At 35.8% G+C, this 11,899-nt stretch overlaps 1 protein-coding gene across 2 annotated transcripts; it reads left to right on the plus strand.

Annotated features, from left to right (window-relative positions):
- Positions 1–6,040: 6,040 nt before the first annotated feature.
- On the plus strand, positions 6,041–11,227 carry LOC132056246 (uncharacterized). 2 transcript variants are annotated; one of them, XM_059448348.1, is made up of 6 exons: positions 6,041–6,844; positions 8,207–8,284; positions 8,443–8,518; positions 8,990–9,063; positions 9,157–9,227; positions 10,852–11,227. In XM_059448348.1, exons 1-6 carry the CDS (start codon positions 6,809–6,811, stop codon positions 10,892–10,894), a joined length of 378 nt encoding a protein of 125 aa, XP_059304331.1. In that variant the 5' UTR covers positions 6,041–6,808; the 3' UTR covers positions 10,895–11,227. The 2 variants fall into 2 exon arrangements, with proteins under 2 accessions (XP_059304331.1, XP_059304332.1); XM_059448349.1 differs by lacking the exon at positions 8,207–8,284.
- The last annotated feature ends 672 nt before the right edge of the window (positions 11,228–11,899 follow it).

An 11,899-nucleotide genomic window follows, 5' to 3' on the forward strand; every position in this document is an offset into this window, starting at 1 on the left:
ACGAAGACCAAGATTCAGATGTCGGAGTCTTCACATTCCAATCTTGAATATCATCTTCTCAAGAGTTGAAGTTGGCAAAGATTTGGTGAACAAATCTGCAGGATTGTCACTTGAACGGATTTGTTGCACGTCAATATCACCATTCTTCTGGAGATCATGTGTGAAAAATAACTTTGGTGAAATGTGCTTCGTTCTATCTCCTTTGATGAAACCTCCTTTTAATTGAGCTATGCATGCAACATTATCTTCATATAATACTGTGGGTATTTTTGTATCACAATTCAAGCCACATCTTTCTCTGATGAAATGTATCACTGATCTCAACCACACACATTCTCTACTTGCTTCATGAATAGCGATTATCTCAGCATGATTTGAAGAAGTAGCAACAATGGACTGCTTTGTTGATCTCCATGATATAGCAGTACCTCCGCACGTAAACAGATAGCCTGTTTGAGATCGAGCTTTATGTGGATCGATAAATAACACCGCATCCGCATATCCAACAAGATCTCGTACTACCTTTGTTAGTATAAAACAGCCCATATCGCTAGTCCCTTCGTATATCACAATATATGCTTAACTCCGTTCCAATGTCTTCGTGTAGGAGAAAGAGCTATATCTTGCTAGCAAATTAACGAGAACGCTATGTCGGTCTTGTAGCATTAGCAAGATACATAGGTGCACCAATTGCACTAAGATATGGTACTTCAGGACCAAGAAGCTCTTCATTCTCTTCTTGAGGTCGGAACGGATCTTTACTCACTTCAAGTGAGCGAACAACCATTGGAGTACTTAAAGGATGCGCATTGTCCATGTAAAATCGTTTTAAAACCTTTTCGGTATAAGCAGATTGATGGATAAAGATCCCATCTGTCAAATGTTCAATCTGCAAACCAAGACAAAGTTTTGTTCTTCCGAGATCTTTCATCTCAAATTCTTTCTTTAAATATTCAATCGCCTTTTGGAGCTCTTCTGGAGTTCCAATTAGGTTTATGTCATCAACATAAACAGCAATTATAACGAACTTTGATTTTGTTTTCTTAATAAAAACACATGGACAAATGGCATCATTTATATAACCTTCATTTACCAAGTACTCACTGAGGCGATTGTACCACATGCGCCCTGATTGTTTTAGACCATACAACGATCTTTGTAATCTGATTGAATACATCTCCCGAGACTTTGAGCTAATTGCTTCAGGCATTTTAAATCCTTCAGGAATTTTCATATAGATTTCATTATCAAGTGAGCCATAAAGGTAAGCTGTAACCACATCCATCGATGTATTTCAAGGTTTTCGTATGCGGCTAAGCCGATGAGATATCGAAATGTTATGCCATCCATAACGGGTGAATATGTTTCTTCATAGTCGATACCGGGTCGTTGAGAGAATCCTTGTGCAACAAGGCGTGCCTTGTATCTCACAATTTCATTTCTCTCATTCCTTTTCCGCACAAAAACCCATTTGTGGCCAACTGGTTTTACACCATTAGGCGTTTGGACTACAGGTCCAAAAACCTCACGTTTGGCAAGTGAATTCAATTCTGATTGAATTGCTTCTTGCCACTTTGGCCAATCATATCTTTGTCGACATTCTTTGACAGATTGAGGTTCCTGATCCTCAATGTCTTTCATAATATTTAGTGCAACATTATATGCAAAAATATTATCCACCATAATCTTCGATCGATTTAAATCTATCCCATCACCAGAAGAACTCAATGATAGTTCTTTATTCACTTGACCCTCGGGTTCCCTAATATCTTCAGGAATATCAGGATTAATCAGATCTTGAATATCTTAATGATATTCTCTCATAGTGTCATTTTGATCATTTTTCACGTTTCTTTTTCTAGGATTTTTATCCTTAGAACCCAATGGCCTACTACGCTTCAGGCGTGTATGAGATTCGGAGGGCTATGACACTAGTAGATTGTCCCTTTGGGACATCAATTCGGATAGGCACATTCTCTGCAGGGATATGTGACTTAGTTATCCTTTTCAAATCAGTAAATGCGTCTGGCATTTGATTTGCTATTTTTTGCAAGTGAATGATCTTCTGGATCTCCTGTTCACATATAGGGGCACGTGGATCAAAATGAGACAGTGATGGAACTCTCCACGCAATTTCTTTTTTGATTTCTTTTCTCTCTCCCCCTAATTGTGGAAAATTTGTTTCATCAAATCGACAATCTGCAAATCGGGCAGTGAATAAATCTCCCGTTAATGGCTCAAGATAGCGAATAATAGAGGGTGATTCAAACCCAACATATATTCCTAACCTTCTTTGGGGGCCCATCTTAGTGCGTTGTGGTGGTGCTACCGGCACATATACAGCACAACCAAAGATTCGGAGATGAGCAATATTTGGTTCATGACCAAATACTAATTGTGACGGGGAGTATTTATTATAATGAGTCGGTCTGAGACGAATAAGAGATGCTGCATGTAAGATAGCATGACCCCAGACGGTAGTAGGCAACCGTGTTTTCATAAGTAGTGGTCTTGCTATCAATTGTAGTCGTTTAATAAATGACTCAGCAAGGCCATTTTGGGTATGAACATGAGCTACATGATGTTCAACCTTTATCCCAACTGATAAACAATAATCATCAAAAGCTTGGGATGTAAATTCTCCAGCATTATCAAGACGTATAGCCTTAATAGGATAATCTGGGAACTGTGCCCTTAAGCGTATTATTTGTGCCAATAATTTCGCAAACGCCAGGTTGCGAGATGATATGAGGCACACATGAGACCATCTTGAAGACGCATCTATTAGAACCATAAAATATCTGAATGACCCACAAGATGGGTGAATAGGTCCACATATATCCCCATGTATACGCTCTAGAAAAGCAGGGGATTCAACGTCAACTTTCATTGGTGATGGCACTTAGGTTATCAATTTGCCACGATGACAAGCGGCACATGAAAATTCACTACTTTCAAGAATCTTCGTGTTCTTAAGTGGATGCCCATTAGAATTTTCAATAATTCGTCTCATCATTATTGATCCGGGATGACCCATTCGGTTATGCCAAAGCACAAAGTTCTGAATCGTTAAACTTAAGTTTACGATTGAGTGTGCTTCAATTGTACTAATTTCTGCATAGTACAGGCCAGAAGACAAAGTTGGTAATTTCTCCAAAACATATTTCTGGCCGGAGACATTCTTTGTAATAATAAGATATTCATCATTTGTTTCATTTAATGTCTCGACGTGATACCCATTACGGCGGATATCTTTGAAACTTAACAAGTTTCTTGGGAATTTAGAAGAGAATAATGCATCTCCTATAACAAGTTTCGTCCCCTTAGGCAGAAATATAGTAGCTCTTCCAGAGCCTTCAATCAATTTTGAATTGCCGAAATTGTATTAATATTTCCCTTTTTCTACGCAAGTGAGAAAAGTATTTCTTATCTTTGAATATGGCATGCGTTGTTCCACTATCAATCACACAAATATCTTCATGATTGGTCATTGATCCAAATAAAATTTGAGGAATTTCCATAGATTCTTCAAAATGAAAGAATAGACAAAGTGAACATGAAAGTAGATATTATTATTATACAAAGCATTACACAAACTTTATTTACGTAACTATGGAAACATAACTATTATAGCTAATAGTAACAACACGGATGAAAATATCTAAACTATTACAGATTCATCACCGATCAGATGATCTATTTTTCCTTCAGGGAGTTCAAAGAAATCTGCCACATCTAGATGCATGGGCTCAACATTATCTTCGTAAATAAAATTTGCTTCAAGCATTCTTTTCTCGCCTTTTTGAGGGAGGCTTGATACGGATCAACTAGGTGCTTTGGCGTACGACGGTACGTGACCGGTGCCCTTTCCTCCACATCGGAAGCATTTATTTTCTCGAATTTTTTTTTTTGCACGAACTTCATGCTTTTCATCCTTCCTTTTACACTGCTGGTGGTGAAGGGTATTATTTGGTGCAAGATGAGAATCATGATTAAAATTCCTTCCTCGACCACGGCCATGACCACGACTGGGGCCACGACCTCTTCCACGCCTAGAATGGCGAAAATTTGCCTCATTCACTTCAGGGAATGGGGCGGTACCAGTGGGTCGGCTTTCATGATTTTTCATTAATAATTCATTATGTTGTTCGACCCACTAGAAGATGTGAGATTAGATCGAATATTTCTTGAACTTCATCTCTCGGTATTCTTCTTTGAGCATACTCGAGCGAGAAAAGTGGAGAATGTTTTCTCCAAAGATATCATGATCAGTGATATTTTCACCACATAATTTCAACTGAGAAATAATTTTAAACATAGCAGAATTATATGCCTTAATAGATTTAAAATCTTGTAGCCTTAAATGGAGCCAATCAAAACGTGTTTGTGGAAGTATGACCATCTTCAGGTGGTCATATCTATCTTTTAAATTATTCCACAGAGTAAGAGGATCTTTAACAGTGAGATATTCCATTTTCAAGTCCTCATCAAGGTGATGGCGGAGGAATATCATTGCCTTGGCACGGTCTTGGTTTGATGCCTCATTTTTATCTTTGATGGTGTCTGCCAGACCCATCGCATTAAGGTGAATTTCGGCATCAAGAATCCAAGACATATAGCTATTGCCAGATATATCTAAGGCTACAAATTCACGTTTAGTAAGATTTTCCATTAGTAAAGGGAAAAAGAAACTCAATACCTTTGAGGCTTTTAAAGTATTTGCTCGAGATGGCAGAGTCTCGTGCTGATAACGTGATATAAAATAAAGACTAAGCTTCAAATTAAAAGGCAAAAGATATACGGAGAGAGAGGGATAGGAAACAGTAGACTATATCAATTGTTTCTTCTAACTTTTGTTTTGTGTATTCCTTTCTATATATATTCCAATACAAACAAGCTCATCTATATATAGAGAAGGAAAAAGCCTTCTAAGACAAGCCATAGTTGAAAGGCTTCTAAGATAAGCCATAATACTTCTAGGACAAGCCATAGAATCTTAATGACTAGATGGCCAAGTAAAATGGACATACAATATAATATTTACAACAATGACATAATTGATTCAGACCAGTTTTAAGGGGTAATGGGTGGGTCCGTATTAGTTTGGCTGGAAAAAAAAATCGGGTTGGGTTGGGTTATTTAGTGGGTAAAAAATTATTTGAGGGGAAAATAATTTTGAAGGGTTGGGATGATGCGTGATATAGTTAGACATAAGGGATAATTGACCCCATAGATAACGATAAGGGTATAATTGAGCGCAAAGATAACGAAGGGTATGCATAAACTATTTCTCAAAGTTCAGGGGTAATTTGGGCCCTTTTCCGATATTGAAATGATATTTGATGTCCAAAGAATTCGTGGAGGTTATTACCTCTGGGTGTTGCCCTTCAAAGCCAATGATTAGGCATTTGGTTGTATTTGACACAGCACGAAAATAGCCAAAATATTTATGTGACCTGGGACCAAAATGTTCTCTGCATTGGGGACCATTACATATCACGAGCCAACGTTGTAATAGTCCAATTTTCAATAACTGGAAGTAATGTTCGTATAAATGTTATTCATGACAAATATCACATTGAATACAATTTTGAAGTTACATAAGATCTCGTTGAGAAAGGAACTTTAAAAAATATCAGAACGATAAATTGAGGTCGAAACTTCTAAATTTATCGTACAATAAACAACCTTCCTATATTTTTTTGGGTTTCTCACCCATTTTCAGATGTCGTTTGGGAGCCCGACTGTAAATAAATAGCAAAGGTGACTTCATATTAGACTAACCACGTAAGACCTTCCTATCCTTAATACAATGTTCGTTTTGATTTACCATTACCTTATTTTTTTATGATAGCTTTATCCCGTACCTTATTTTTTTGTAAGATTGTATAACGATGAGAAATGATACAATCTATCAAAACGTTGTGTTAATCAAAACAATACAATTCAATACAATACAACACGTTACAAATACATCATAAAACAATTATATAACAACCATCCAAATAAAGTGTAAAGGACCTTCCTATCCAATATCCAATTGTTTGTTGGACTGTCTTGTCACTGTCTAAACTGCAGTTATTTGTTTGTTTATATAGGAGATTTAGGTATTGTATATTTGTAATTAAGAAAAATTGAATAGGAGTTTTTCTCTCTCTATGGTATTCTTGCTTTAAGATACTCAGTTTAGAGGTGATTCTTGATCTTTTACCTCTTAGGAACCCTAATTTTACCTTAATCTTCCTAATTCCTATCTATTTGATTAAATTGTAACAAATTTACAAATAACGTAGTTCGTTTACACTTAATCACAATTAACAGTTTTCTTTTGTGACTTGTTCATTTGCTTTTTAAATTTTCTATCCCGGTTCAAATAGTATTTCAACAAGAGAGAAGGCGATTGCACAAGAATTCTTTTTGTTTAATTGTTTAAAATTTTCTATACAGAAAACAAGAAATATTTCAGTTCATCTCTCATAAAGTAAATAACTTTAAGGACCCAAAAAAAAAAAAAAATGAATCTTGAAAACAAAGTGAATTCATTTCTTAATTGAGTGTCTCTGTCGTCAGTTTATGACTGTCTCTTTCTCCTTTAAATTTCAACCATATTTTTCATAGGGTGAAAAATCTCAAATACTCAAAAAGATATTTGAGCCATTTGTTCCACGCATTTTATGTCCTTTTGTGATATTTTTTGTCAATATCTCCAGTTAGATATCTACTTGTTGAGTAATCACATCAAAGTTTCTAGTATAAAAGAATAAACATTATACTGAAATAGCAGTAAAGAACTAGTTTTTACAACCGTATGGAAGACGATACTAAGACCACCTACAATTACAAGGTACTCTTCTTCTTCAATTTCATTTTCCTATTTCATTCTCTTCACCTTTGCCCCCTTTTGTTTTCCCTATTTATTGTGCAGATGTGTCTCTAGGTTCATAGTTGTAGCACCATTTCATTTTATATATCCACAATACAAGAAGTTGCTTTTTGTTATTACTAAAGATGCAATCTTGGAAGACTAATTCATAGCAACTTGTTTAGGATTTGATATTTGCTAGTTTCTTTAGCAATATGTTTTCTTGTTGCTACTCAAAGTAGGTCTGATACTATTATTTATAAGGCTATTGCTAGCTATTTTCATATGTGGAGAACTGTTACGATCAGGGGCGTATCCACCATTATAAATGGGGGTTCAATTGAAACCCTAACTTTCGACGCGGAGCATAAATTTTTGTGCAAAAATCATTAAAATTGTAATATGTATATTGGATATGAACCCATAACTTTAAAAATATAATGAGTTCAATACTAAAAATCTTATATTGAACCCATAGAATTTAAATTCTGGAGCAAGCCTCTGGTTACGATCATCCCGAGATGGATTGAGATTCATGAATGAGTAAATTGTTTTCCATCATTTTAGAACTGATCCATTTCCTTCAGACTGCAGAAAAAGAAGCAATAAAATGCTTTAAAAACACCCCTTGAAACCAGTGTTTTCATTGGGGCAAGCACTCTATTTTTCGATTTTATGTTTTCTCTGTGTCGAATATTTTCAGGTTTGTTCTACTCGTTTCAACCATTGGCATTATATTCAATGCGTTTTAGGTCACTCCTTATTATGATCTAGGCAATGGATTTGGAAAAAGACCGATACCTCTCCCACATCCAGGGGTGGAGCTAGTAAGAGGAAAGAGGGTTCAATTGAATCCCCTTTCGTAAAAAAATTATACTGTGCAATAGGGTAAAAATGTTTTTGGTTATATATAAACTGTTGAATCCCCTGACATAAGGGAAGACGCAAATGTAGAGGTAAAGGGGTTTCAAAAGTTGTTTGAGTCGCAAGTTCAAATCTCAACGATGACATTCTAGTACGTCGTAAATACCCTTATTTAATTTTTTGGCTTTGCCACTGCCCGCATACCTACTCTTAAACAAAAAGGAAATCTATGGTAGTATTATGTTTCCTCTAAAGAATCATTGCCAGTTTTCTTGGTGGCTAAGATTTGAGTAACATCAGGGCTTTTCTTTTTCATCCTTAACATGACTGGTATATAGGAATTAGCATATCTATTCTGTGGTAAGGAGATTCTTTTCTTTCCAAAGACTTTCTTTTAGCTGTAAACGATTATAGATTGTGATACGTTTTCCTAATTATGCTTGATGATCACATGACCATATACCTTTTGCTTGTTTTAAGGATTATTACAAGATTCTTGAAGTAGAATATGATGCATCCGATGAGAAGATCAGAGTAAACTATAGAAAACTTGCACTGGTTAGTCATCCATATTTCATTGAGCAGCACCTGCAACAGCTCCTCTATGTTTGAGTTGTCTCTCTGTCTCATCCTCCCTCTTTGTGCAAGCATACATTTATTTAAGGCAGCGTGTTCCTGACTGCAGTCATATCATTCACGTTGATTGACATGCGCAGAAGTGGCATCCTGACAAACACAAGTGTAATGATGAAGCAACTGCTAAATTTCAAGAGATTAATGAAGCTTATTCGGGTAGTTATTTTAGTTTTGGGTAATATTTTCATATATGATGCAGATAATTGCTAAGTGTCCTGCATGATTTAGCTAGAACTTAATCTGATCTCTTGATAATTTCACATTAACACCATGTGATGTCTTATTTTACTTAGATGTTTAGAGAAACAATGGTTTCCATGTTGTTTGCTTGAAGTAGCTTTATATTAATTGTATTGCCAGCATCAAATTCTCCCAACAAATTTATCATTGTCTATCAATCTTTATGTTGAGTTGTAATCCCGAAATCTATTTGCGTACCTATTTTAGAATTAGAAACTTGTTAATTTGGAGGCCAACTTTATACTTGTTGCACAATGTCTTTTGAATTTTAGACTGAAAAAGAATATTGGAGCCTCAAGTGGAACATAACAATGTATTGTTAATGGGCGATTATTCACCACTTACATTATGCAGTCACTAATAGCTACCAATTTAAATTTATTGCAGTGTTAAGTGATCCTGATAAGAGACTTGACTATGATCTAAATGGAAACTATGAGATAAATAATTACACCTTGCCAGTAAGGACTTTCACACTTCCATCATGTTAATTTCCCTTGTTTGAGTTATGATGTTTTGACAATGCGTTCTGACTACTTGGTTGTCTGATACAGGAATATCTAGCCAGATTCAAAGGGATGATACTTACCTGTAATGGGCTTGGAATAAGCCAGGATCCAGTCTGGTGAGTGTTTGGTTCAGATTACTAAATGGAATTGTTCATTTGGCTCTAAACAATCTGAAGACTAGAAACTTAGTGACAATTTTAGGGTGTGTTCGGTAGGTCAAAATTTTTGGAAAATATTTTCTCTAGGAAAACAAGTTCCTTCAAAATGAGGAAAATGACTTCCCTAGTGGAAGTAGGGAAAACAAGTTCCACTAGTGGCATTCTACATTGATTGTGTTCTCCCCACCCTCCAGCACACCTCATCTTTACCCCCACCCATGTAGTCCCCATCTCCACCACCCCACACCCCTGCCCCCACCTCCATCTCCCATAGTATTTGTCAAATTATATACAAATTCTTTTAGAATAATACTTTTTGCTCATATACACAAGAAAATAAGGAAGAAACTCATTTATTTTCCTTTTTTTTTAAGAAAACATTTTCCTTCAATACCGAATACACCCTTAAAGAGCAATATCCTGTTATACTGTAACTAATTTTTTTCTTTTCCCTTGTAAAGGAGTATTATGAACATTCTTTAGGGGGGCAGGGAGGGTATTAGATGCTTTTTTTTTAATAATCGTGGTGTCCGGCCCAACTTGTGCGCACCTCGACTAATTACACGAGGTGCCTGCTACCTCCCAGTAACTTTGTCCACCACGGCTTGAACAGATGGGAAGATATCACCTAGTGTTTTTTTCCTCCGCCGGGGAGTTGAACCTAAGACCTCATAAATCTCAACCCATTTCATTGATCACTGGGCCACACCCTTGGGTGCATATTAGATGGATCTGTGTTATAATTAGCAGTTCTCTTCAATTACTATCTTCGTGGTGCTACAAATTTGTATAAGTTGTTAAGCTATTTTGGCATGTCTTAAAATTCTCTGATAACAAACCAAAGGTATGGTCGAACGGTAAAGGTTCCCCCCGCCCCCCTAGGTCTCAGGTTCGAGTCCTGGGAATGGTGTCCTCTTTGGTAGGGAACGCCTAAATACCCCCATATTGGGCTTTCTATGGTGTGAATCCAGATTAGTCGGGCTTGTGGGTTCCAAACACCGGATGGTTAAAAAAAAAAATCTCTATTAGATTTGGTAAAGACTCTGAAGGTGTAAAAACTGTCAGACAATTATTTACGCAAAATTTCTTTCTTGTCTGTGTTAGCTTTTTTCTTTTTTAATGAATGGTGTTAATACTGGAAACAGACTTAAGAGCACAGAGGAGTCATCCATATAAAAAGGCTATATTCTCTCTGGCTTATTAGATATGTCTGTTGGAGCTGTCTTTACCAGAAAAATAGTGTTTCTAAAGTTAAGAGTTAGCCACGACTGATGTGTAACAAAAACTTGAGCCTTTGACCAACTTTTGATGCTCTTTTGTTAAAAGTTGCTTACTTCTTGGATTTCCAAACAGATAATCACTTATTGTATGTTTACCGTACTACATTTTGAATTATGAGAGAATTGAGCAATGTTCTGCATAAGATATCTTGTAATAAAACCTAAATTTAGTGTTAATTCATGATGTAGCATATCAAGCGGCAACTTTGCTGTTGATTTTCATTCCATAAAATCAAATGAGAATCGATTCTACTCCTTTCGTAGTTTCGTGTCATAACACTGATAGTGAATTAACCATGCAGGTCAGAGCAATTAACAGAATTTAACAAGTTGATGGACAAATGAAAGAGGGTGGTCATCTTTTTTATCATCTTCACACTCGTCTTTCCTTTGGTACATCGCTTACCCTCCTAGATGTTTATGGTAGTAACCTTTTGTTAGTGACGAGATTTATGTCCTAAAGTTGAATATTCATGATCTCGCTCAAAGGTTTTCCAGAGCAACCATGTTGTATGTAACTGCCAGGATATCTTTACCTAATATGTTAATGCAATTCAGACAATTTCTACAGTGATCATGATTTGGTATTTACTGAATTCCCTTTAGAGCTCTTGTAAAATGTAGACTTTGTAAAAAAGTATACTGGAAATGTGATTGTTAACATTTTTCCTTCCTCAAGGTTGTGTCAATTCACATGTAACTTTAAATATTGAATCTTACTTTTACTACACCTCAGTCCAAAGCAAGTTGGGTCAGTTGTATGAATGCTCACTGGACTTAACAGATTAACCCAAAGTTGATGCCAGAAGCCACTCTTATTAGTATATAGAAAGTCTGATCTTTATTCCCCCTTTCTCAGAGATAATATGCATCATTTAATTGGATTTTAATATGTTTTCTTCCTTTTATGCTTGCATCCCATTTTGGTTTATGTTCCATCGAAATGTGATCTGTTCTATTGTGTTTAGATGGTCAAAGTTACCTTATTCAAACTACTCCCTGTGTGCCAATAAACTGATCTTTCTTGATCCATTTCGAAAATCAGTTCAAAGTCATATTACACAATGTGCAATCTGATATAGTTTGGAACTTAATTCGACATCTTATTCAAATTCATATAAACTTTGATCTGATATAGTTTGGAACTTAATTCGACATCTTATTCAAATTCATATAAACTTTGTATTTTATGTGACTTAAAAACTTGATTTAACATCTTACCAAACTCAATATAATAATTTATTCGAACATTTTGCACTTAAAAACAGCCGCCAAACCCAAATTGGTTCTACTTTATTAGGAAGGAGGGCTGTTTGGGGATATATTGTTATTTCTTGAAGATAGCAGTGA

Source organism: Lycium ferocissimum, chromosome 5 (assembly GCF_029784015.1).
Source record: "Lycium ferocissimum isolate CSIRO_LF1 chromosome 5, AGI_CSIRO_Lferr_CH_V1, whole genome shotgun sequence".
NCBI lineage: Eukaryota > Viridiplantae > Streptophyta > Magnoliopsida > Solanales > Solanaceae > Lycium > Lycium ferocissimum.